Below are 25,570 nucleotides of genomic sequence, written 5' to 3'. Positions count from 1 at the left end.
AGCCTTTTGGTGAGGGTAAAGGAGGAAAGTGAAAGAGCTGGCTTAAATCTAAATATTAAAAAAAAACTAAGATCATGGCATCCAGCCCCATTACTGCCTGGCAAATGGAAGGGGAAAAGGTGGAAGTAGTGACAGATTTCCTCTTCTTGGGCTCCAAAATCACTGTGGACAGTGACTGCAGCCATGAAATCAGAAGACAGTTGCTTCTTGGCAGGAAAGCAATGGCAAACCTAGACAGTGTGTTGGAAACCAGAGATACTACTCTGCCAACAAAGGTCCATATAGTCAAGGCTAGATATTCCCAGTGGTCACATACAGTTGTGAGAGCTGGACCATAAAGAAGGCAGAACACTGAAGAACTGATGCCTTCCAACTGTGGCGCTGGAGAAGACTCCTGAAAGTCCCTTGGACTACAAGGAGATCAAACCAGTCAATCTTAAGGAAGATCAACCCTGAATATTCACTGGAAGAACTGATGCTGAAGAAGAAGCTCTAGTATTTTGGTCATCTGATGCAAACAGACAACTCACTGAAAAAGTCCCCGATGCTAGGAAAGATAGAGGGCAGAAGGAGAAGAGAGCATCAGAAGATGAGATGGCTGGACCGCATCACTGATGCAATGAACACGAACTTATGCAAACTCCGGGAGATGGTGAGGGACAGGGAGGCAGGGCGTGCTGTAGTCCATGGGGTCTCAAAGAAAAGGACACGACTGAGTGACTGAACATCAAAAACAACGTATGTATAGAATGTTGAGCAGAGACACAGTTCAGCCCATAATATAAGGTAACATGCACAGGTCCCAGAAATTAGAACCTGGCTATCTCTGGGGGCCATTATTTAGCCTAGTACTTTTTAATTTAAATGAAGCCAGGGGAGCTGGGGCCATAGCGGGGGCACCTGGGCTCGGCATTGAAACTGAAAATCAGAAGCAGGGGGTGGGGGCACAGGTATGAACACAAAGCCAACAACCAGGATGTTACTGGAAGCAGAAGAGATTGGGTCGGGACTCGCGGCTCAGAATGAAGGCTCTGAGTGATGAATACAGGCCCCAGTTCTGCTCTGCCAGGGTGTTTTTGGTGCTTCTAGGTGGCGCTAGTGGTAAAGAACCTGCCTGCTAATGCAGGAGACTTAAGAGACTTGGGTTTGATCCCTGGGTCAGGAAGATCCCCTGGAGGAGGGCATGGCAGTTCACTCCAGTATTCTTGCCTGGAGACTCCCATGGACAGAGGAGCCTGGTGGGCTATAATCCAGAGGGTCTCAAAGAGTCGGACATGACTGAAGCAACTTCACACGCATGCACGTGGTATTTCTGCATGGGAAGGGTGGGCTTGGTGGGTTAAAAGAATAACAGAGTGAGGAAGCAAGGCTGATTTCTAATGTCAAGGTTAATGTGCAGAATTTCACACTAGCTGCAGAGGTTAGACTAGGGAACCACTTCTCCCAGGATGATAAAGTAGTGCAGATTCCAGAATTTATTAGGTAATTGAACTGAACAACTTCTAAATGTACTTCCCAGCCTAAAAGTCTCTACTTTAAAACAGGAGTCAGCCAACTTCTTTTCTGAAAGGCCCAGGTAGCGTATATTTTCAGCTTTGTGGGCCCTACAAGCTCTAATGGCAACTTCCAGACTCTGCCATTATAACATGAAAGCAGCAACAGATAATATAAATAAATGAAGTGGGGGGGGGGGTCTGTGTTCTAGCTAAATGTTACTTCTGAAAGTAGGATGTAGGGGGCGGGACTGGATGAACTGACATAAATATACCACGAAGTGTAAAAATAGCTAGCTAGTGGGAACCTGCTGTATAGCACAGGGAGCTCAGCTCGTGCTCTGTTTAGGTCTAGAGGGAGGGGATGAAGGGGTGGGAGAGAGGGAGGTCCAGGAGTGTGGGGATGTATCTAAACATATCGCTGATTCACTTCATTGGACAGCAGAGACTAATAAAACATTGTAAAGCAACTATACCCAAATTAAAAATAAAAAAGTAAGTGGGGGCAAGGTAGACTAGAAGGCTGTAGTCTGCCAACCTCTGCTGTTTAACAATACAGTTTAATAAACAACTATCTGCCTATGAGTATTTTATCATTATTTTAATTAATAGATTATTTTAGAGCAGTTTTAGATTTATGGAAAAATGAAGTAGGAGGTTCCTAGTACCTGTTACCCTCATATCCCCTAACATGTGATTTCTTCTATTATTAATATCTCATATGAAGATGGTATATATGTGACAACTGATGACTGGCATTGATACAATGCTGTTGACTACAGCCCACAGTGTATTTTGTGTTGTACAGTTCCTGAGGTTTTGACAAATGCATAATGTCATGTGTCTACCACTATAGCGTGATACAGAATAGTTTCACCATCCTAAAAATCCCCCGGAACACCTATTCATCCCTCCACGTCTCTCCCTGAACTCCTGGCAACTACTCCTCTTTTCAACTGTCTTCAGAGTTTTACCTTTCCAAAATGTCACATTGTTGGAGTCATGCAGCATGTAGCCTCTTCCGACTGGCTACTCTCAGGTAGCAACATGCATTTAAAGCTTTTCCACGTCTTTTTGTGACTTGATGCCTCATTTATTTTTATCGCTGAGAGCAGCCCCATCGTATGGATGCACCACGTGGTTTTTTGTTTGTTTGTTTGTTTGTTTTTTATCTAGTCATCTATTGGAGGATAATTCGGTTGCTTCCAAATTTATCAAGGATGAATAAGGTCACCATCAACATTCATGGGCAGGGTTTTGTTGAGATTTAAGTTTTCCGTTCATTTTAGTAAATATCAAGAAATACAATGGTTTCATCACAAACCGCCTAACTGCCTTTTAAAGTTGTTGTTCCATCTTCCATTCCCACCGGCAGTGAACTCTCCCTGTTGCTCCCTCCACCTCCTCACCAGCATTGGATGAAGTCAGTGTTTTCAGTTTTAGCCATTTTAATAGTTACGTCGTTTATTTTTACTCACAGTTCCAGAATGGCGCGTGCTGTGCGTCTGTTCATATGCTTACTTGCTGTCTGCGTGAGTTCTTTGGTAAGATGCCTGTTCAGCTCTTTTGTCACTTGTTAAATCTGGTTGTTTGTTTTCTTACTGTGGAATTTTAAGTTTTCTCCGTATAATTTGGACAGAACTCTTTTCTTTTTGGATACAAGTGTTTTATCAGATATGTGTTTTACAATATTTTTCTCCCAGAGATTATCTTTTTGTTCTCTTTAAGAGTGTCTTTCACAGAGCAGAAGTTCTTAATTTTCATAAAATCCAACTTTTTTTTTCTTTAATGGATCATACTTTTATGTTTTATCTAAAAACTCATCACTAAACACAAGATCACCAAGATTTTTCTCCCGTGTTGTCTTCTAGAAGTTTTATAGTTTTGTGTTTTAAATTTAGGTCTATGATGAATTTGGGGTCAGTTTTTGTAAAAAGTGTAAGGTCTGTGTCTAGATTTTTTTTTTTGCATGTTTATTTGTTCCAAGCCCCTTTTTTGAAAACAGTCTTTTCTCTGTTGAGTTCCCGTTGCTTTTTATCAAAGCTCAGCTGACAGATTTGCTGGCTCTGTTTCTGTGTTCTCTGCTCTATTCCCTGATCTGTAATTGGTCACCTATTTCACCAAAGCAATATTGTCTCAATTAATGTAGATTTACAATAAGTCTTACAGTCGGATAATATCAGTTTTCTGACTCTGTTTTTCTCCTTCAGTTTTATATTGGCTGTTCTGGGTTTTTGGCCTTTCCATATAAGATTTAGAATGAGTTTGTCTGCCTCTACAAAATAACTTCTTGGTATTGCATTGAATCTGTAGATCAACTTGGGAAAAACTGACATTTCAGCAACACTGAACATGAACATAAATATCTTTCTGTTTATGTAGATCCTTCATTTCTTTCATCAGTGTTTTATAGTTTCCTCATATAGATCTTATACATATCTTGTTAATTTATACCTAAGCATTTCATTTTTTGGTGCCAGTGTAAATGGTATTGTGTTTTTAATTTCAAATTCCAAATGTTCATTGCTGGCATATTGGAAATAATTACATTTTTGTAGATTAACTTTATATCCTGTAACTCTGGCATAATCGTTCCTTAGTTCTAGGAATTTTTTGTTGCTGCTTTTGATTTTTTTGGACTTTGTACTGTATATTATTAAAAACAACAAATTACATTCCTAATAATAATAATGAGAGTTAAGAGTGCATAGTGTGAGGAACCGTGTGCACCCCATGGTACACCATTAGCATGCATTTAATTCCACAGCTTAGAATCACCAGTACTGTTACTTAGTCCCCACTACAAATGAGGAGATTGAAATTTAATAAAGTGTGGCAGTGTATTTACAATTTTAAAAGACAGGGAAAACAAGACTTAAACGTGGTCCTTCTTACTAGGAAATAAATGATAATCATAGTAACAGTCACTGCCACTCAGTTAAACATATACCCAGATGTTTATGCTCATTACGCCTTTGATCTTTGTAATTGAGTCTATCTAAGCTGATACTATCATGATCCGCATTTTACAAGCGAGATAACTGAGGCTCCTGAAATGAAATAACTTTCCCAGGATCACATACCTATTAAGAGATGGAGTTTAAGATCCATTCTCAATGCACGTAGATACAGTTGTTTCAAGGAAACCTGAGGCTCAGCATGCCCATGTGATTGCATGTGACAATGTGATCGGTAGTTAACAAGGTTGAAAGGTAGATCCAGGGTCTTCAAATCTGAATTGAATTACATTATGATGTCAGATTTTGAAAAAGCCAAAAAGTGTGTTCATTAACTAGATTTTTATTTTCCTGGGTCCGTTTAGAATTTTGACATCTGTTGGTTTTTAAGGAACACTTAAAAGCCACTTCCAACTGTCCTATAACAGTATGCATGCTTTACCTTGGTCATCATGTAAACTAGCTGATGTCCACACTGGCTGGGTTCTGGATTCGGCTGCAACTGATGTCAGATGTGTTGGGAATTGAAAATGAAGGAAAGTGAAGGATGGTTAGGGCTCCTCATTAGTAAGTGTTGCAGGAAGTGCATGCACATTGCTGCCTCTCTACTGCCTTTGGGTGTTTTTTTTCCTCCATTACTAATGACTAATAAAAAAAGGGAATGAGAAAGAGGAGAGAGAGAGAGCAAACAAGAAAGCAGTCGCTGTTAGATTTTTCTTCTGCAGTAGTAGTTTTCTCATTTTGCAAAGCTCATTAGAGATGGCTATATGGGAAGACTTCCAAGATACCCTAGGGGGAATGGGAAAGAAAAGGGAAGTAGAAACTTTCAAAGATGTGACCCCAGCCACAAATTCACACCAGAACCAGCTATAGTGAGGTCACATGTTCAGATTCCAAAGGGTACCTCATGGCTTGGATTAAAAAAAAAAAAAAGTTTTCCCTCTCTAACTACTATCAGAAATGATGTTATGATAAATGCATCGATGCTGTGTGGTCAGTTCAAATGTGCCTCTGATTTTTTTCCTATCTTTTGCTTTAAGTTAAAGTTTTGAATCATCTTCTTTTTTAAAAATTTATTTTATATTAGAGTATAGTTGATTTCCAAAGTCGTATTAGTTTCAGGTGTACAGTAAAGTGATTCAGTTATATTTATATAAATATATATATATACACACACACATACATATATTTATTCTTTTTCAGATTATTTTACCATATAGGTTATCACAGAGTAATACTGAGTAGAGTATTACTGAGTGGAGTTCCCTGTGCTATAAAGCAGGTCCTTACTGATCATCAGTTTTATATACAGTAGTGTGTATATGCTAATCCCAGCCTCCCAATTTATCCCCCTTCCCACCTTGCCTCTCTGGTAACCGTAAGTTTGTTTTCTATGTTTGTGAGTTTGTTTCTGTTTTATAAATAAGTTCATTTGTATCATTTTCTTAGATTCCATATATAACTGATATCACGTGCCGTTTGTCTTTTCTCCGACTTACTTCACTCAGTACCACCATCTCTGTGCTGTGCTTAGTCGCTCAGTTGTGTCTGACTTGGCAACCCCGCGGACTGTAGCTCGCCAGGCTCCTCTGTCCATAGAATTCTCCAGGCATGAATACTGGAGTGGGTTGCCATTCCCTTCTCCAGGGGATCTTCCCAGCCCAGGGATAGAGTTCTCCCACATTGCAGGTGGATTCTTTACCATCTGAGCCACCAGGGAAGCCCAGGAATACTGGACTGGGTAACCTATCCCTTCTCCAGGGGAACTTCCCAACCCAGGAACTGAACCGGAGTCTCCTGCATTGCAGGTGAATTCTTTACCAGATGAGCTGCCAGGGAAGATAATCTCTAGGTCTGTTCATATGACTGCAAAGGCATGATTTCATTCTTTTTATGGCTGAGTAATATTCCATTGTATAGATGTATTACATCTTTATTATCCATTGATTTGTAAATGGACATTTAGATTGCTTTCATGTCTTGGCTATTGTAAACAGTACTACAGTGAATATTGGGGCCCATGTATCTTTTCGAATTGTGGTTTTCTTCATATTTATGCCCAAGAGTGAAACTTCTAGATCATATCATAGCTCTGTTTTTAGTTTTTTAAGGAACCTCCATACCATTCTCCGTAGTGGCTCTACCAATTTACATTTCCACCAACACTGTAGGAGGATTCCCTTTTCTCTACATTCTCTCTAACATTTATTGACTGCAGACTTTTTTATGTTGGTCATTTTGACCAGTCAGAATGGCAATGGTATCGATACCTTATGGTAACTGTAGCTTGATTTTCATTTCTCTAATAATTAGCATTGAAGCATCTTTTTATTCTTTTAATTTGGAATCCAACCTACTGGAGGTCCAATTTCACAGTTTTTGAGATTCTTCTATATACCTAAAGCTTTGCTGGAAGCTGGAGAAGGAGAGAGAAGACATAGTCTCTGAATGTGGTAGAAATAGACACCCCACAACAATTTCAGTGTATGCTGAGGTAGGAAGAGAAGTATTCAACACATGAGGCTGGGGGCATTGCCCAGAGCATGAATAACTCTCCTAGAAGCCAGGAGTAGGGTATGTGGTTACAGAAGAATCAAACAACCAGGAAAAAAAAAAAAAATTCATGTACAAAAAAAAAAAATCCCAAATTAGTGACCACCTGCCCTGCATTCTTATTATAGCTCTGTCATGTGACTTGGACAAGCTGTGTATGCTGGGTGGAAAGGAGTAAAAGAAAAGAATTTGAGGTCTATTTCAGCTCTAAAATCTGCATCTTTCTTATTCGTAATCAAGGCTTTTTAAGAATGTTAAACTGTGCTGGAGCAGTGCTTTCTACAGCAGCAGTGGCTACCATTTACTGAGAGCTTGCTAGTCTCTGGCCTTCTGCTGAGCTGTTCATATTATGGACTTTCTTAATCTTTGCAGCAAGTATGTGAGGCAAAAGTGAAATGAAAGTTTTAGTCACTCAGTTGTGTCCGACTCTTTGTGACCCCATGGATTGTAGCCCACCAGGCTCCTCTGTCCATGGAATTCTCCAGGTAAGAATATTGGAATGGATAGTCATCTCCTCCTCCAGGGAATCTTCCAAACCCAGGAATCGAACCCAGGTCTCTTGCATCACAGGCAGATTCTTTACTATCTGAACCGCATTATTCCCCTTTTTTCTGATAAACAAACAGTTGTTGTTGTTCAGTCGCTAGGTCATGTTCGACTCTTTGTGACCCCATGCACTATAGCACGCCAGGCTTCCCTGTCCTTCACCATCTCCCGGAGTTTGCTCCTGGAGCAAACTTGGATGTTGCCACCCAACCGTCTCATCGTCTGTTGTCCCCTTCTTCTCCTGCTCTCAATCTTTCCCAGCATCAGGGTCTTTTCCAGTGAGTCAGTTCTTCACATCAGGTGGCCGAATAATTGGAACTTCAGCTTTAGCATCAGTCCTTCCAGTGAATATCCAGGATTGATTTCCTTTTTGCTTATAAAAATGATACTCCTATTTTTCTGATAAGCAAACAGTGGCCCAGAAAAAAATTCATCATTCTGTGCAACCAGAGCCACACAAGGGACTGGGGGTGGAACCCAGATACAAATTCAGGTGTGTCTGGCTGCAAAGACCGTTTCAGAAAACCTACAGTGTCCACAGGATCAGGGCTTCTCCTCTTGGGAATTTCCTCTTAGCCCTTCAGGCTGGAGCTGTTCAGAGACATCTGTGTTAGTTGAGGAAATGGCCTCAGGGCTGAAAAGGCCCTCAGAGAAGGGAAGTGACTTGCCACACAGCCAGTTTGTGGCGCAGCTTCACAGAACTGGTCTCATCCAGGGCAGGCCTGAGCAGGCATGAGGAACAGTGAGAACACACACTGGGATTTAGGGAGACTCAATTGCCTCCACCCTTGGGGTCATTTGGCAAGTGCTTTTGTGTCCCTGTTCTACGTCTGCTGTTCTGCTAGACCCTTGAGACAGACATGAATAACGGTGTGGGGTGGAGGGGCGCTGAACACCAGAATATAAAGATCCTATTGGACTTGAAATCTCTCTTTTTTTTTTTTTTAACTTTTTCAACAATTTTATAAAAATTTTAAAACATCAATAGAGTTGAGAGAATTTTACAGCAACTACTCATATATATCTACCATTAAATTCAGTCATTAACATTTTTATACATTTCTTTTACTACATATTTATCCTTCTGTCTACCCATCGATCCATCTTATTTTTTGATGTAATTCAAAGTAAATTTCAGGCATTAGTGCATTTCTCCCCAAATACTTCAGCATGCATGTATAATTAGAATTCAATATTTTGCTCACAGAAATATTTTTAAAGGTACAGGGATATTGGCTTCTGACCTTGACTGTGATAAAATTAGCAGCTAGACCCACCCCCACCCCGGGGGAGAGGAAGGGACCCTGGAACCTGCAGCCCAGGGGCTGGAGAGAGAGATGAGAGATCTGGGCTAAGTGTGCCCCTCCCATCATCCGGGCAGCTGTTTCCTCCGGTCAGGGGATTCTGCACCAGACCCTGCACCTCTGTGTGAGGAGGCGGGGGCAGGCTGGGGTCTCCTTTGGCTGCACCTGCACACCTGTGTGATCTGGGGTAAGGCCAATTTCCCTCTTCAGATCTCATTTATAGCACCTGAAAAACAGAGATAATGGTGGCACTTGCTTGGAAAAATGCAGAGGTTGGACCTAGTGATGTCAAACGTTCCCCACCCCCAGCTCTGAAATGTTATGCCCGGCTATCAGGACTTTGATTCCTTCTCTTGAGAACTGGAGGGACCGTTCGGAAAGATGCTGCAGAGGCCCCGATGACAGCAACTAGGCTTGTTCCCCTTGTTATGACAGCATGAGGAGTCCCGTGCTGACACACACAGGCGAGGCGATGGAGGGCGAAGCGGCTGAGGAGAAGATAATGTTTCTCTAGCCTGCAATTTCTTTCAATTTCAGGGATCGCAATTACTAGGGCAGGAGTTAGTAGCATCCATGCCTGGAATGCTAAAGTGAGTTTGGTGCCACTGGCGGAAGCGGCTTTGCATTTAAAGAGGGAAGACTTAGGCAGTGTGAAACCCGGGCTTCATATTCTGTGTGTGTGTGTATGTGCGTGTGAATTATCGTTGTTATTTAGTTGCTAAGTTGTGTCTGACTCTCTTGTGACCCTACGGGCTGTAGCCTGCCAGCCTCCTCTGTCTGTGGGATTTCCCAGGCAAGAATACTGGAATTTGCAATTTCCTTTAACAGGGGATCTTTCCAACTCAGGGGTCGAACCCGCATCTCCTGCATTGGCAGTGGATTCTTAACTGCTGAGCCTCCAGGGAAGCCCTTGTGTGTGAATGCACATCTGTGTATGACGGAGGGTGGAGCGGGAGTGAGAAAGACAGGTGTGAGCATGGTCAGGGAGGAGGCTGGTGGGGGAGATGAGGTGACGGTCCTGATTTAATTTTGCGTGACCCTAGGAAAATGACCTCACTTCTCTGCACCCCAGCTTCCTCACTTGTATCATTGAGGTAATGATACTTAAGCTGCAAGATTATTGAAAAGTGTTCTAGTTTGTTCAGGCTGCTATAACAAAATACTGTAGGCTGGGTGGCCTAAACAGCAGACATTTACTTCTCACCGTTCTGGACCCTGGGGTGTCCAAGCTCGAGGCACTGGCAGATTCAGTGCCTGGTGAAACCTCACTTTCTGGCTTACAGATGACACTTTCTCCCCATGTCCTCACATGGCAGAAGGGACAAGGAGTTCTCTGAGGCCTCTTTTATAAGGACACACATTCCATTCATCTGGAAGGACTCCGCCTTCCCAGAGGCCCCACCTTCAAATACCATCACGCTGGGGTTAGGTTTCAGCGTGAATTTGGAAGAGATGGCTGAGAGGATGATCCAGGCCTCACAGGAGGGGGATCGCAGGACTGCAGCTGAAAGATTCCTCCCCCCCAACCCTACTCCCATTCCATTCAACTAGGAGGCATACATTCGTTCACTGAATACGCGCTTATTAAGCCCCTAATTTGTGCTTCAGCCACTGTGCCAAGGCTGGATACACAGAAGTGAATAAAACAGATGTGGTCCTTGTCCTGTAGTGTTCTTGGGCCAGTGAGAGAGACACCAAGTGACCAGGACCAAAAGTCCAGTGTGAAAATGCTAGGATCGGGGAAGGATGGGAGCTGTGGAAACTCAGGGAAGGGGCATTGATCCCCCAAATGAACAGAGAGACATCAACAAATTCTGGGGGGAGGGGGAGGTGGGGACACAAAACTGGAGTGTGGTAGGCAGAAAAATGGCCCCAGGGCTGTCCATGTTTTAGTCCCTAGAATAAATTATCTTACAGGGAACAGGGAGATTAAGGGTGAAAATAGAAATAAGGTTACTAATAGTTGATCTTGAAGTAAAGGGATTATCCCATGCAATCCAGGTGGGCCCAATGTAATCTCACGGGTCCTTAAAGTGGAAGACAGAGGGCAGAGAGGAGCTCAGAGTCTTGTGATGCCAGAAGGACTTGACTTGTCTTGACGAGCTTGAAGATGGAGCCAAGGAATGGGGGTGTTCTCAAAAAGCTGGAAAAGGCAAAGAGATGGATCCTCATCTAGAACCTTCAGAAAGTATGCATGTGACTGGCTGACACCTCGACTTTAGCCTGGAAACCCCCGTCAGACAGCTGACTTACAGAACTCTGTGATAGTAAGTTGATGTCGTTGTAAGCCACGAGGGTTGCAGTGATTCGTCGTGATAGCAACAGAACACCAATACGTGGAGCCAGTGGCATCCTGGAGTTAGGACTGACATTTGAGCCAGTCCTTCTGGCCATGGGATGGGAAACACATTGGAGGGATAAGGCTGGACACTGAGAGCTCAGTTAACAGACTTCAGTGATAGGCCCCGGGAGAGTGGATGGTGTCCGAAACCAGAACAGACAGCTGGTGTATGCTGTGTCTCCTCCAGACTCCTGAATGAGAGGGGGATCTGCCACATAGATCCTGCAGCCAAGACCTACCAGGCTTGGAATGGAGACAGGCAGGCAGAGCGCGGCCATCCATGGCAGCACTGCCCGGCTCGTCCGTTACTCTTCTTCCAGCCCCCACCACGTGCAGCGGTGATGGCGACCAGCAGGTTCCACCTCCTGAGGCTCCCTCAGACCTGTCCTCTTCCCTGTATTCTGCCATCCAGCTCCTCCATCACATCTTGGCTGGATTGCTGTAAAACTCAAACTCTCTCTCCCTTGCCCCAGCCTTGTTCCTTTCCCAGCCCATCCTCTACCCTGCATCCCGGCAGTCATTCTAAAGATCCAGCTGAATGGCATCACTCTCTTGCTTACGACTGAGCGACTGAATTGAACTGAACTGATCCATATGATAAGATAATGTGTAAATGCCAATGTAAATATTCCATTAAGAATATTCAATAAAATGCTGGCTGAAAGAAGAAAAAAAATAAATAAATAAAACCTGTAATGGGTCTCCTTGCCCTCAGAATAACCACATTCTTTAGCATCACATAATGCATGTACACATACGCACCCACACACCTTTGGGCTTGGCAGTGCTATTACTTGTGCCTGGACCCCACGACCACCTCCCTTCCTCACTGTCTCCCTGGATAACCCCTGCCAATCGGTCAAGACTCACCTCTGTCAGGGAGCCTCCCTGGCGTCCCTCTCTGAGTTAAGTGCTCCCTCCCTGGTTTTGTGAACCTCTTCTATGAATCTTAAACTATCACATTTTAACCTGTACCCATGTCTTTAACCGGAGAAGGCTATGGCACCCCACTCCAGTACTCTTGCCTGGAAAATCCCATGGACGGAGGAGCCTGGTGGGCTGCAGTCCATGGGGTCGCTAAGAGTCGGACACGACTGAGTGACTTCACTTTCGCTTTTCACTTTCATGCACTGAAGAAGGAAATGGCAACCCACTCCAGTGTTCTTGCCTGGAGAATCCCAGGGATGGGGGAGCCTGGTGGGCTGCCGTCTCTGGGGTCACACAGAATCAGACACGACTGAAGTGACTTAACAGTAGCAGCATGTCTTTAACTAGTTAAGGGTTCAAACATTTTTTTTTTTTTCACTGCAACTCAGTTATACAGAACACTGTAGTCTTCTTTATATTTTACAGTTGACATAATCTTTCCCTCAAGCTTTGTTTCTACTGATAGCAAAAAAAAGTCAACTTGCCAATTAAGAATACAGAACATACTCTTTAAGATAACTGTCTATTCTATTCAGAGTTGAACACCTCACCAGCCAGCCCTGTCTTTCCCTTGCCAGGCAGTCTCCCTGACTTCCACGTGGCCTCAAGATACAGAGAGGGGTTGGGGGGAGAATGACTTTGGCACGGGTGTGGTCTGATCCTTGCTGGCATTCACCAAATGATTTCCTGTTTGAGCTTGGCTCTCAGCCCTTGCGCTGGCACCCACGGTGATATGTGGATGGTCTTAGGTGTTTCTTTTGAGGGGCTATGTGTTGGAATCCACTGCCCCGTCCGAGTCATGAAGTCCCCACTCTCCACGGGACCCTTGTTTTAATCTCAGGCCTCCTTCCCCATCTTGCTTCCACTGGAGGAGGGGGGTTGTACCAGAAAGTCTTGTCTTATTCTCTTACCCTGTGGGTACAAGACTTTGGGGGTGGGGAGCTGACTTCTCCTGGTCTCTTGCCCACCTACTGCTAGCCATGGGACCTCCTGTTGGCTTGTCAGATAAAGGGGCTCACAACCCCCCCCAAGACTATATTCAGATCTGGGGGAGCAAACCCTGTTGCTGCTGTTCACCCCCATCACCATGGGTTTTTCTTATTGGCATTTAAACATTTATTAGAACCGCCATCGAGGCTGCAGTGAGTAAGGAGAGGCATGGACTCCCAAAAAGCCCAGAAATAGGGTCAGTGACTCTCAAGCCTGAACTCTTGGCCACTTGGCCTTGGTCTTCTCTGCTAGGCAATTCCTCCCCATGCTAGTGGTAGGAAAAGGGTTTTCACCTTCCTTTCTCTGTCCTCTGGGAACTCCCCTGAGGTCATAGCCTATACCAACTGCATGTTAAAATAAGATATTATGATCTGGGTTGGCCAGGCCTGCCTTTGATATAGAAAGGACCTTCACTCCCAGCACAGGCTGGCTTTCAAAACTGTTGTCTAGCTCAAGACACTACAAAGTCAGCTTTGACGTCTAGCCCAAAGCTGAGGGATGGCTCTCTTTCTTTTCTAGAAGGCATCTGCTCTTCTATCGAAGGAGCGGAAGTCTTTGATTTAGCAGGTGGGCTGCCATAGACCAATGTGGTTTATAGGGAAGGAAAAAGTCTTTAACATTTTCAACACTAGCATTCACCTGGCACACATATACACATGTATGTAGGAAGCATTTGTACACGCGTCTCATACTAGACTGAGAGCACCTTGAGGATGGAGAACGTCTGTTTTTTCTTTGTTTTCCCAATGCCAGGCACATAATAGTGAAAATATGTTGAATGAATGAAAAGTTGAATGAAAGAATGACTCGGTTTGGAACACTGGAACAGAGCACTTGCCTGAAGACTCCTAATTAAGAAGCAAATCACATGAGAACAGTTTCTGTCTCATAAAAGGGCAGAACTTGGGGTGGGTGTGAACAAGTGTGAGCATCAGTTTAATCAACATGAGACCCTATGATTCTGGCACCTACAGGATGGCTACAAAATCTAGCCCAATGTCTCTCAGTCTGAGGTTCAGAGAAACAAATACTTGGCACGGTCTCCCACCCCTCCCAGTTCTAGAGGTAGGGAGGAGCTTCCCCAGCCACCCGACCAAGCAGTCATCAAGCCACGAGGAGGACAGGCCCCCCAACTCCTTGATCCCAGAAGAAACCACATCTTAGCCAAAGTCATCTCCCTTGGCAAAAAGACTCAGCTTAGCTGGAGGTAAGTTACAGGTCCTTGTTTAAACCAGGGGAGATGCCCTCGTGAGTGTTGGGAGTTTGGGGGCACCCTTTTGGGGCTGCTGTGGACAGCCTCGGAGTGCCAAGGAGAGTGGCCCCTCCCTGCGAACTCAGCAGCACGCAGGCCAAGATTCCTTGTCTTCTCTCCATAAGAAAAGGCTGCAGACAGTGCTGGCTGGCTCTGGGGTGATTTACTTCCCTGAAATACCTCAATTTAAATGCTAATTTCCCCAGAACTGAGGGGTGATCGGCTCTTGCATGCTGGTCGCTGTGTATTAATATATCCAAAATGCTTATACATATTCTTAGATGGGGACAGGCAAGAAGTGAAACCTTGTGAGGGGTGGGGGAGGGTGGCCGGCTCCCCTTGCTTGGCATTCCTATCAGCATGGGGCAAGGCTGATGACAGGAAAGCTACAGGAGGCGCGGGCTCTGGGGGCATGCTGCCCAGGTTTGTGTGACTTGGAGGTGGTGTGCTGGTGGCATGGGGACTGAAGAGGCCACCTCCCCCTCGGCACACAGTTGAACAGATGCTTGGGGGAGCTTAGGCTGTGAGCAGGCACTGTGCTGGGCTCTCTGAGGCTCTCAAAGAAATCCAGAATCTGGTGTGGGACTCAAGAAGAGGGACTGGCATTAAAGATAATTCAGGGAGAGCTCCCTGGTGGTCCAGTAGTTGGAATTCTGAGCTTTCACTGCCGAGGGCCCGGGTTCAATCCCTGGTCACGGAATTAAGATCCAGCAAGCCAAGTGGAATGGCCAAAAAACAACTCTATGTGAATCCTCCTCCTCACCCCTTGAAGTTGAACTCATCGCTCCTGTTTTGCAGATGAAGTTACCAAAGCTCATCAAATGAAAGTTCGTTCTTCAGGGGATCTTCTGGACCCAGGAATCGAATCCGTGTCTCTTGCTTAGCAGGCAGATTCTTTACTACTGAGTCACTAGGGAAGCCCCCAGTCCTGGAGAGGCAACAGAAAATGGAATGGTCCTCATGGAGCCCACAGTTTAGTGGGAAGAGCAGGTATCCAGCCAGGTCCCCATGCATACCTCTGGGATAGGAACCATCGAACTCTTCATGGAAGAAAAGAGTAAGATTCTTTTTTCTTTTTCCAGGCTTCATAATTAGCTTTATTTATTTATTTTTATAGTCATCAGATTAATTTTTTTAGTTTTTAACATTTTTTTAATGTATTAGCAATGTTGTGATAGTTTCAGATGGATAGCAAAGGGGCTCAGTCATATATATATATATATATGTATATATATGTACATGCATCCATTCTCCCCCAAGCCCCCCTCCCATCCAGGCTGGCACATAACATTGAGCAGAGCTCCAGGTGCCATACAATAGTCTTGTTGGTTATCCATTTTAAATATATCAGTGTATACATGACCTTCCCACAGTCCCTAACTATCCCTTTCCCCCAGCAACCATAAGATCATTTTCTAAGTCTGTGAGTAAAGAGCAATTTTATAAGAGGGTGTAACAGGGGAAGTGACCCAGGGAAGGTTTCTCCAGGGCAGAGGATTAATGTGGGGTCAGAGTGACAAGTAGGAGTTGGCCTGGTTCAGGGGTGGGGGCAGGGCAAGAGCTTTCCCGAGAGAAGGCAAATCCAGAGTGGATCCTTTGCAGGAAGTGAGTATGCCCCACAAGAGGAACATCAGGCCAGTCGGTGCAGCCTGGCGGTAGGCAGATGGCTGTGCTTCATGAAATAAAGCAGAAGGAAGAGGCAGGGGCTAGATGGTGGAGGCCTTTTTACACGGTGCCTGCATTCTGCTGCAGGCAGCCCTGGTAATTCCCCTGCTGTTCCCCGAGGGTTCACCACAGTCCCTGTAGCATGGGGGAACCCCAATCCAAGTCTGTGGAATCAAAGAGACCTCCCACTCCCAGAGTTCTCCTCAGATCCAGGGGACCAGGATGTGCTGTTTTAAACATCTGATGAGCTGTTTCCATCTAATATCAGTTGAGATGGAACTATTTTCATGGATATTTGGGGGGAGAGGTTTGTACAAAGAAACAGTGCCCCTGTTGCTATTTGAGACACATACATTTATGCACACACACACATGACTGCATCCCTGGGCTCAGAAGCACACCTGTCTCTGCCCTGCTCTCAGGTTACTCTGGATCAAGAGCACGTGGTCTGGACTGATGCCTTGAACGTGTGCTCCCTGAGTACCAGATGCTAAGCTAGGAGCCCCATTGTCACTTCCTGATGGTGGCCCTCAGGTGGACAGGTTCCTAGACCTCTCTGAGTATCCATTTCTTCACGTGTAAACGGGAATAATAATAGTAGTTACAGAATTCTCGTGCAATTAAAAATGACACACGCACTCACATGTGTCTTGGCACACTACCAAGCACATAGCTGATGATCAACAGATAGGATCAATACACAGACAGTACTTACTCTGCTTCCTATCTTCCTGCTATTAGGATTCGGTAGTTGCCTGGTAGCTTCGACTACACACGCACCCACCCATACCCAAGTCTGAGAATCTGGATTTGTTTTCGAGCCAACTGAGTTTAGGCAAGCACCCTGCTATCCTCCCCGTCACCTTCCCCAGATGGGTGGATTCTGAGCTGCCCTCTGGGCTGTGTCTGGGGTCCCCAGCCCAGGGGAGCGTCCCCAGCTCCCCCAGCTCCGTTCCTTGCGTGTCCTGTTTTGCCTCCGGGGAGAGCTGATTGATGCGAAGGCCCCGGGCGCCCTCTGCTGGCAGAGGCCATGCAGGACTTGTGGCCATCGCCCAGGCAGACGTGAAGGGGCGCAGTTGGGAACGACCACCCTAGGTCCTTGTTCTTTGCTGTGGCTACCTTTTCACTCCCTGATCCGCCCCCACCCCCTTCTCCCTGCGCTTTGCACTAGCTTGAGAACTCCCATCTTTCTGTAGTCTCCCTCTTTCCCATGCTTTTCCTCTAGAAGCTCAGGGAGACAACTTTCCTCCAAGCAGAAGAGTATGAGCCGGCCCCCTGCCGTCCCGAGTCTGGCCAGTGTGCTGCCACGTACCGAGGTCAGATTAGCCCACAGAGTCAAACCCGGCTTAAAGAGAAGGCAGAAGGCTTAGAGGAGAGGAACGTGGGGCTGGCAAGGGGGTCACTGTCCCCCTCCTCTGCAATTAGAAAATCAAAGCCAGAGAAGCCGTGAAGTGGAGATGCTAGATGGTAAAGTGAAAAGTGATAAGCTTGCCTTCAGATCCCTCTTTCCAAATGTGCTCCACGTGTAAGTCCAGGGAAGTCAGTTCACATCTCAGAGCCTGTATGGGGCCGGGCCAGGGGGGTGGGGGGGGGTGTGATCATGCCCATCTCATGGTGTTGGATAAGGGTCCTGAGGTCACCTGTGGAGCGGAGCACTGGTGTGTAAGTCGCAATGAGTAACAGAACCCTTCTTTCGGTGTCAGCCTATCTGGGCTCAGCACACCCCGGGGTGCTTCGGCTCTTCGAGCTTTGAGAGCTTGAGACTGTCATGGACAGCATCTTCAGCGCCCTGCACCTGTACAGTAATGTAGGGTGTGGGTTCTGGGGTCAGACCACCTGAGATCTCCCACTTCCCAGCTGTGGTTTTAAGCAGTTACATAACTGCTTTGTGCTTCAGCTTTTCCACCTCTGAACGGGGGGTGGTGGGGGGCCTGGTTTGACGGCACCTAATTCACGTGGTTGGGTGAGAGCTCATGTAAAGTACAAGGAACATTGCCTGGTGCCTAGGAGGTGCTCAGCCAACAGCTATTGCCATCATCCTTATTACTGTGATTTCATTAAGGCAGGATGAAGAGCTCTCAGGGTCCCTAATTTACAGATGAGAAAACCGAGGTTTGAGTGCTTTGCTCCAGATTACCCAGCAAGGATGCAGTGTGGACAGAGCAGGATGCCAGTCTTCAGAAACGTCTTCCTCGTGCCCTCGAGAAACAAGCGTTTGGGTCTTGTGGGGAAGGAGGAGACCTTGGGTCTCGTGCAGAAGCCTCCAGCCCTCCGGAATCCCCAGTAACCAGCCCCACTGCCTGTTCTGCGTGGCTGGTGTATTGTCTCCCCCACACATGGCTGGGAAGATCTCAAGGGCTCGGGGAGAATCCAGTCTGTCTCTGGGTCCTTGAGTGCTCAGCTCAGGGCTCCACTCAGGATGTGTTTGCTGACTGACTAGGGCAGGGGGACACCCTCCACCTCATTATGTCTCTAAGGGAAGCTCTGTAAACCAGAGGCCACCGCATGAGGGGGACATGAGGAAGCTTTGTTCCTTAGACCCTCGTCGGGGTTGCATGCTACTTGGGGGCACTTCCGTGGCCCCTGGCAGGCTCTCTTTTTATTTTCACAGGGCTGCTCCACGTACCCAAGTGTGCAGACTAATCAAAGGCCATTCCACCTGGGCAGAATCCATGATCACAGGCACACATGTAGATGAACACGGGTACACATGTGATGCACAGAATAACATGCTTACATGTACAAGTTTGGACCCAGAAACTCGGCATCGTGAACACACAGGCCCAGTCAACAGTCCTAGGCCCAGCCGCTTACCTCCCCAGCTGTGCGGTCAGACAGACCTGGTTCCAACCCCAGCTTCACTACCTCTTAACTCTGAACCTCATTTTTTTTTTCTTTTGTGTCAAATGAAGATAATGATGACTGCCTTGGGTCGTTGCGAAGATTAAATGATTAAATGGATGTGAAGTGCTTAGCCAGGTCCTAGCAAAGTGTAGAAGCTTAGTCACTAATTGTGAGGGACAACGATGACAAAGACGCTGGTGATGTTGAAGGTGGGGATAATGTGTCCGCCCCTGGAGTGCGGCCTGCTCAGGGGTCAGACATGGGGAACGTGTTCTCTAAATGAATGAATAGAAGACACATTTCACGGGTGCCTGGGGGGCAGTGCCTGGGGACGTGGAGCACAGACAGGAGGGTGACCCAAGCCACACAACGCTTGCATGTGTCCTTTTGAACTGCCGAGATCCAGGCTTCAAAGGCGTTGCTTTGGCCTCACGGATTTTTGCTTGCCTGTTTCTGATTTTCATTTCAAGGCTGTGTATTCCAGGTGGCAAAATGAAGCGATAAACATTCCCTCCCTTTGTTCTTCGCCTTCCCCGCTCCTTCTCTCCAGATTGTGGTCAGTATTTCTAACTGAGGATTTATGAATAAAAAGGGACCTCAGAAGTCAGGTTTGAATACGAAAATGCCCTGGATACTGTCCATGCCAAGTGTCTGTCAAGTTCCCCTTGCATGACCCCAGCTAAGGCAAGCTCACCACCTCTCAGTGACAGGCTGTTCCAACTTCAGGCACATCTATTGTCTAGAAGATTGAAGCATGTCTCCCTGCAATGCACAGTCATCCCGTTCGCCACACCTTAAGGCTACCTTTGCTCAGGGTTCAAGTGCCCTGAGATCACCCTGAGGTCTTTCTTCTGTTCGCTGGGGTGGCCTTGCAGTGAAGGGACAGAGGCATCTGAAGAAGTTGAGACAGAGAGAGCGCTGGCCTAGGAGCAGAGAGATGGTCTTGCGTCTGAGCCATTGGTTGTCCATGACAGTTTCACACCTCTTCTCCAGGTTTCAGTTTGCCTATCTCTGAAAGGAGAAGTCCGATCTGAAAGGTATCTTGGGATCCTTTCACTTGAGCACGCAGACAGCCATTCTCTCCAGCTCAGCCTCAAGCACTCCATGCTGTCCTCAGTCCCCTCTCATGCTGGCTCACCGTCATCGCTGCTTATGTAAGGGGACGTTTCACAGCCAAATATACAGTTTATAGAACATCAGACTGTGTCCTGAGCAGCTGGCAGCTTTATCCCATTAAATGTTTCAAACTACCCTGAGATCTCACTTTTATAGACAAGGAGACTGAGGTTCCGAGTGGACCAGCAGCTTGCTCTCAAGATCCTGCAGCTACTCAGTGGTGGGCCGGGACTCAAGCCCTAGCCTGCTGGATTCTAGAAGCTGTCATTAGCACTCTGTTCTCGGAGCTGGGATTCAGGGAGCCAGAGGCCTCCATCCCAGCAAGCCCGCCACCCCCCCAACTCACCAGGCTCTCCTCTGACTCGGAGCTTCCTGCCCTCCTGCCCCACACCCCCATCCCCCAGCCTCTGCTTCCTCGACCTGGCAGTCTCTCTGCTCCTCTCCACAGGGAGAACAACTTCATCAAGGACTTCCCACAGCTGGCCGACGGGCTGCTGGTGATCCCGCTGCCGGTGGAGGAGCAGTGCCGGGGGGTCCTCTCCGAGCCCCTCCCCGACCTCCAGCTGCTCACTGGTAAGACACACAGATACTGGATTCCTGCCCTCTGCCCCTCGGCCTTCCCTCTGACCACACAATGGTCTCAGCCACTCAGCACGTCCAGAATGGGCTCTGCCAAGCCGCTGTGCTAGTGAGGATGTGAAAGGGGCCTGCCGTTTCTAGGGCTCTTAGGGGCAGTGAAGAACTGGGGGCTTCCCTGAGACTCCAGACTCTGAGCCAAGGCCGGATTTACCCTCTCGGCAAACTTCAGTAGGCAGCGCGGTGTTATTAACCACAGTCACCAGGCTGCGTGTGGGATCAGCAAACACATCCACCCCCAGAACTGACCTCTGGACCCTTTGGCCAGCCTCTGCTCATCACCCCACCCCCACCAACCATCCTACTCTCTGCTTTTATGAGTTCAAAGGTTTTAGATACCACACGGAAGTGAGATCATGCAGTTCATTTTTTTATATTTATTTTTAATGGAAAGATAATTGCTTTACAATATTGCTTTGGTATCAGCCACACATCAGCATGAATTAGCCATAGGTATACATATGTCCCTTCCCTCTTGAACCTCCCTCCTACCGCCCACCCTTTCTCACCTCTCTTAGCCATACCACGGAACACATTGGAGTCGTGTCTAATGAGCTGGATGAACCTAGAGCCTATTATACAGAGCAAAGTATGCCAGAAGGAGAAAAACAAATACTATGTATTAACACGTATGTATGGAATCTAGAAACATGCAGTTCATGTTTAAGTCATTTAAAATAAAATAAGTGGACCTTCCCCACCCCCCACCCCAACCAGGAACCTCTTTCACTTACAGCACATTAAGTCATGCAGCTTGTTTTTGAACGTGGACACTGAGCCATCCTGTAGGGTGGGTATTATTTTTCTCATTTTGTAGATGAGGAATCCAGGCTCAGACAGGTGAAGGGAGCAGCTCACGGTCACACAGCAGACCTGCCAGGACTGGAACCAGGTGCTGTGGCTCCAGGTCTTCTGCCCTTTTTTACTCCCCTCTGCTGTTCGCTACAACCCCCGCCACCCACAACCTCTGTTTCTCCCCTACAGGGAAACACTCTTTGGCAGGCTCTCCTGAAGCCTATATTTTCTGCCCCACTGCTGGATGCCCTCTGCTCCTCCTCATCTGCTCCAAGTTCCTCTTTTGCCCTTTTATGGGGGACTTTTCCAAGTTGTAAGGGCCCTGACTCTGCCTCTGTGATACAGAACGCTGTGGTTCTGCATTAGTGGTACAGACTCTTAGGGTTATTTGTTTTGATTTGGGGCTCCTTAATAAAGGAACTGTTACATTTTAAGAGTTAATTTTTTGTTTTTGTTGTTCATCAGAAAAAACACCCCTCCCCATCCCAGGGCTTCATGTGACTCCTAATCCTTGGGTGGGAATCAAGGGCAGGATCAGGTAAGAAGGGGGTCAGTAGTCGAGTAAGACCAAGGATGGCTTGTGGTTAGGAATGAGAGGCAAGAGAGTGAGTCAGTAAACAGATATTTATTGAGAGTTTGCTATATATCAGGCTCTGTTTTGGAGTATTGGAGCCTCTATTTACCAGGCTGTGCAGGAGTAGGAATAATATAGACCATGGCCTTGACCTCAAGAAACTGACATTTCACTGAAAGACCTTGTATTCCAGGTGGAATCCAGTATGGACCAGGAGTGGGGAAGGTATAGGATGGAATGATGATCACTTACAGGGGAGGCTTAGGGAGGGAATGAGGGCAGAGAAGCTGGTCTTGTAAATGTTTTGATAATCAAAAGAGGTAGTAGGTTTGGGGACTTTTGTTTTTGTTTATTTGATGTTGTTGTTGTTGCTTTTGTGTTTTGTTTTTTTTCTTTTGGACACTATGGTGCTTAGTCGCTCAGTTGTGTCCAACTCTTCACAACCCCATGGACCATAGCCCGCCAGGCTCCTCTGTCCATGGGGGATTCTCCAGGCAAGAATACTGGAGTGGGTTGCCATGCCCTCCTCCAGGGGATCTTCCCAACCCAGGGATTGAACCCAGGTCTCCCACACTGCAGGCAGATTCTTGACTGTCTAAACTACCAGGAGGAAAGCCCTTTGGACACTAAAGCACCAAGTAAATAAGCTGCATCAACAGCCTGCGTTGAAACGTCTGCCGTGTTCTCTTGGGGATGGCCCTGGTTGCCAATACGCCCTCCAAGTCTGCTCTGAATTAGGACGGACAGTCATAGATGGGGCAGGGACTTCCCTGATGGTCCAGCAGTTAGGACTCTGCACTTCCACTGCAAGGGGCAAGCGTTGGGGAACTAAGATCCTGTATGCTGAGGCACGGCCAAAAAGATAATAATAATTAGATGAAACAAGATGAAACATTTAGAAAAAAATAATAATAGGTGGGGCGGAGGCTGGCTGGGGCTGCTGTCCAGTCTTCCCATGCAGACTGTTTCCTTCACCCTGACCCGAAACATGGCCCTCTCCTCCTCTCCCACCCTCCCCCCTTCTCTCCCCAGTGTCTGCAAAGGAAGGGCGGGACAGGCAGAGCAGACAAAGAGAGAGCATATATTTCTAACAAAACAACCTCGCTCCAGTGGACTTATCTTTGGGGATCATGAATATTTTACTTTAGAATGAAAGCCTCTAAAAAATTACATTATTTCTGAAAAGGCTAGGGAGGAGAAAAAAAAAGAAGAAGAAGTTGACAGTAATGGAGAACTTTAATACTGCAGTAATGTCCAGGAAGAAATCATTTGTTCCAGTGAGATTCTCATTTTAATCTTGGTATCAAATACCTCTCTAAGTGCCTCCGCACCAGGGGACAAGAGCAAAGGACAGAAAATGTGCCTGCCGTTTGCTGAGGATACATAACAACAAAAATAATAACTGCTGATGTGACTAGCATTTCTTTTTCGTGTCTTTTTTTTTTTTTCCCTGATTACAAAAAAGGGAGTCTGCAGTGCTTCGAGTAGAAAATTTAGAAAATGGGGATGAATATAAATCAGAAAACAGGAATCTTTTACGCATCCACTTGCTAAGCAAGTTAACCACTTGCTAACATTTTGTTTTGTTATTTTTTCCTTTGTGTATGTTTTGTCTATACTTGGGTTTCAGAAAACGTCTTCTGTGAAACTTGAGTGTCAGTGGGCCCTGGAAACGGGGCTCCTCGGCCAAAGACATTTGCAAAGTGCTGCGCGCCGGCTTCATGTACCTTTAAAATGTATATTAATTTATTCAAGGACCTGAGAAATTATACAGTCTGTTTTTTTAATCTTGTTTAACTTTGTTTAGCCAGTGTGTCTCAGTCTTATTTAAAATGGGAAGCTTTTGTGTGTGCACACAGGTATTTTATGAGACATCAAAGGACATCTCATGTTTCCATGTTAGGAAATAACAGTCTGTACAGGATGGGCAGACATATAAGGTCAGCTGGTGAATGTGTGAGACTTTGCACAGGCTCTCTGTCACAACTGCTCCACTCTGCTGTCGTTGTGCAAAAGTAGCCTCAGGAGCAGGTGATGCGTGGGCCCCCACTGCACGTGTCCGACATTTCAAGATTACCATAAACCTTCCTCTGCTCTTAGTTCATTTGAGTCTCACGATACGCCTACTAAATAAGGTCAGCCTAGGTAGCCGTGGGATCAGAAGGGGAAACTGAGGCACCGCAGTGTCTAGCGCCCCATGGTAAATTACCTCTGGGGTTAAGTGGAACCAGAAACCCACTCTTGCTTGTAGGGTAAAGGGGCCATGTGAGCTCTAGAGCAGAGAGAAAAGGGCGGCTTGAGGCTGAGGTCAAAGGCCAGGAAGGAAGAGGCCTGGAGGCCGGCTGCAGATCCCACTGTCGGCCCCAGAGGGCTGAGCTTAGAAGGGGAGGCCGTTCCCCAGAGCCCAGGGCTGCAGGGCAGGGTTGTGGGGTGAGGCCTGTGAACGCGGGGCTCACGTGACCTTCTTCCCTCCCCAGGAGACATCAGGTACGACGAGGCCATGGGGTACCCCATGGTGCAGCAGTGGCGGGTCCGTAGCAACCTCTACCGCGTGAAGCTCAGCACCATCACCCTCTCGGCAGGTGAGCCCCGCCGTCCGCAGCCAGGGGACTTGGCGTAATTCAGCACAGTCCCAGGGCCTGCCAGGGCCCGTGCTGGCACTGGGGATGGCTGAGGCATGAGGCCTCACCCCCTGCCATCAAGGAGCTCACGGGGAGGGTGGAAGGACAAGCAGACAGACGGTGACGGCCGCACGTTACAGGAGATCAGTGCAGTAATGGGGCCGCCGTCCGTTCTGGGAAGTCAGAGGGGCTCCTGGAGGAAGGGGGCTCTGCACAGGGTTTGACAATTTAGCTCACGCTTACATTCTTGAAGTATTTGAGGCATGTGGGTTCTTTCAGGCACTGATTCCTCTAGTCTCTTCTGATTTCCTTTCCTGCCCATCTCCTCCTGCTCAGCAATAAGCATCCCTCGTCCCCCTCCCCTCACCAACACACACACACACACACACACTGTTCACACTCTGCCCACATGAATCTTTCCCCATGATAGGGATGGCTTATAATTCTCAAATGGGACATTTAGTTTCAGACTTACAAGTCTCAAACGGGACTTACGGTTCTGAAAATGGGACATTTTCTCTCTTGGCTTTGTGACTCTACATATGCCGTTCCCTCTGCCTGGATCTCCTTCCATATCCTGCGTTACTCAGAGATGCCGCCCCCATTATCTGTCCCCCTGGGAATAATGCAAGGCATTCCCTGTGCTCAACTGCTGATGTTAAAGCACTAACAGGTACTTGATTGGTATCAGAATCCTGTCTCCTGCACCTCAGCTCTGACCTGCGAACTGTGGGTAGGGCTTGGATCCTATTTATTCCTGTGCCTTATATTCCTTTTGGTTCTCCTTTTTGATGAAGGAATAAAAATTAAACAAAACTGGAAAAAGGAATAGGTAATGGACTTTGGAAAGATGAGGCCCAGACTTGGAATTTTCTACCCTGACTTATTCCTAGCACTGCCACTGCGTTATTGTCTGAGTGTCTCGTGATTATGCCAGCTGCTTTCTTATCTTTTTT

At 46.7% G+C, this 25,570-nt stretch overlaps 1 protein-coding gene across 4 annotated transcripts in view; it reads left to right on the top strand.

Annotated features, from left to right (window-relative positions):
• Positions 1-25,570, top strand: part of ASTN2 (astrotactin 2) — a 1,047,916-nt gene that overhangs the window by 743,984 nt on the left and 278,362 nt on the right. For all 4 annotated transcript variants that reach the window (XM_024996359.2, XM_024996356.2, XM_024996355.2 and 1 more), the window contains 2 exons: positions 20,437-20,561; positions 24,471-24,575. In XM_024996359.2, coding sequence (XP_024852127.1) covers positions 20,437-20,561; positions 24,471-24,575 — 230 coding nt within the window. The remainder of the gene's footprint in view (positions 1-20,436; positions 20,562-24,470; positions 24,576-25,570) is intronic.

The sequence above is a fragment of the Bos taurus genome, chromosome 8 (genome assembly GCF_002263795.3).
Source record: "Bos taurus isolate L1 Dominette 01449 registration number 42190680 breed Hereford chromosome 8, ARS-UCD2.0, whole genome shotgun sequence".
Classification (NCBI taxonomy): domain Eukaryota; kingdom Metazoa; phylum Chordata; class Mammalia; order Artiodactyla; family Bovidae; genus Bos; species Bos taurus.
The sequence above is the reverse complement of the archived record's forward strand: the minus strand, read 5'-3'. Positions and strand labels throughout refer to the sequence as shown.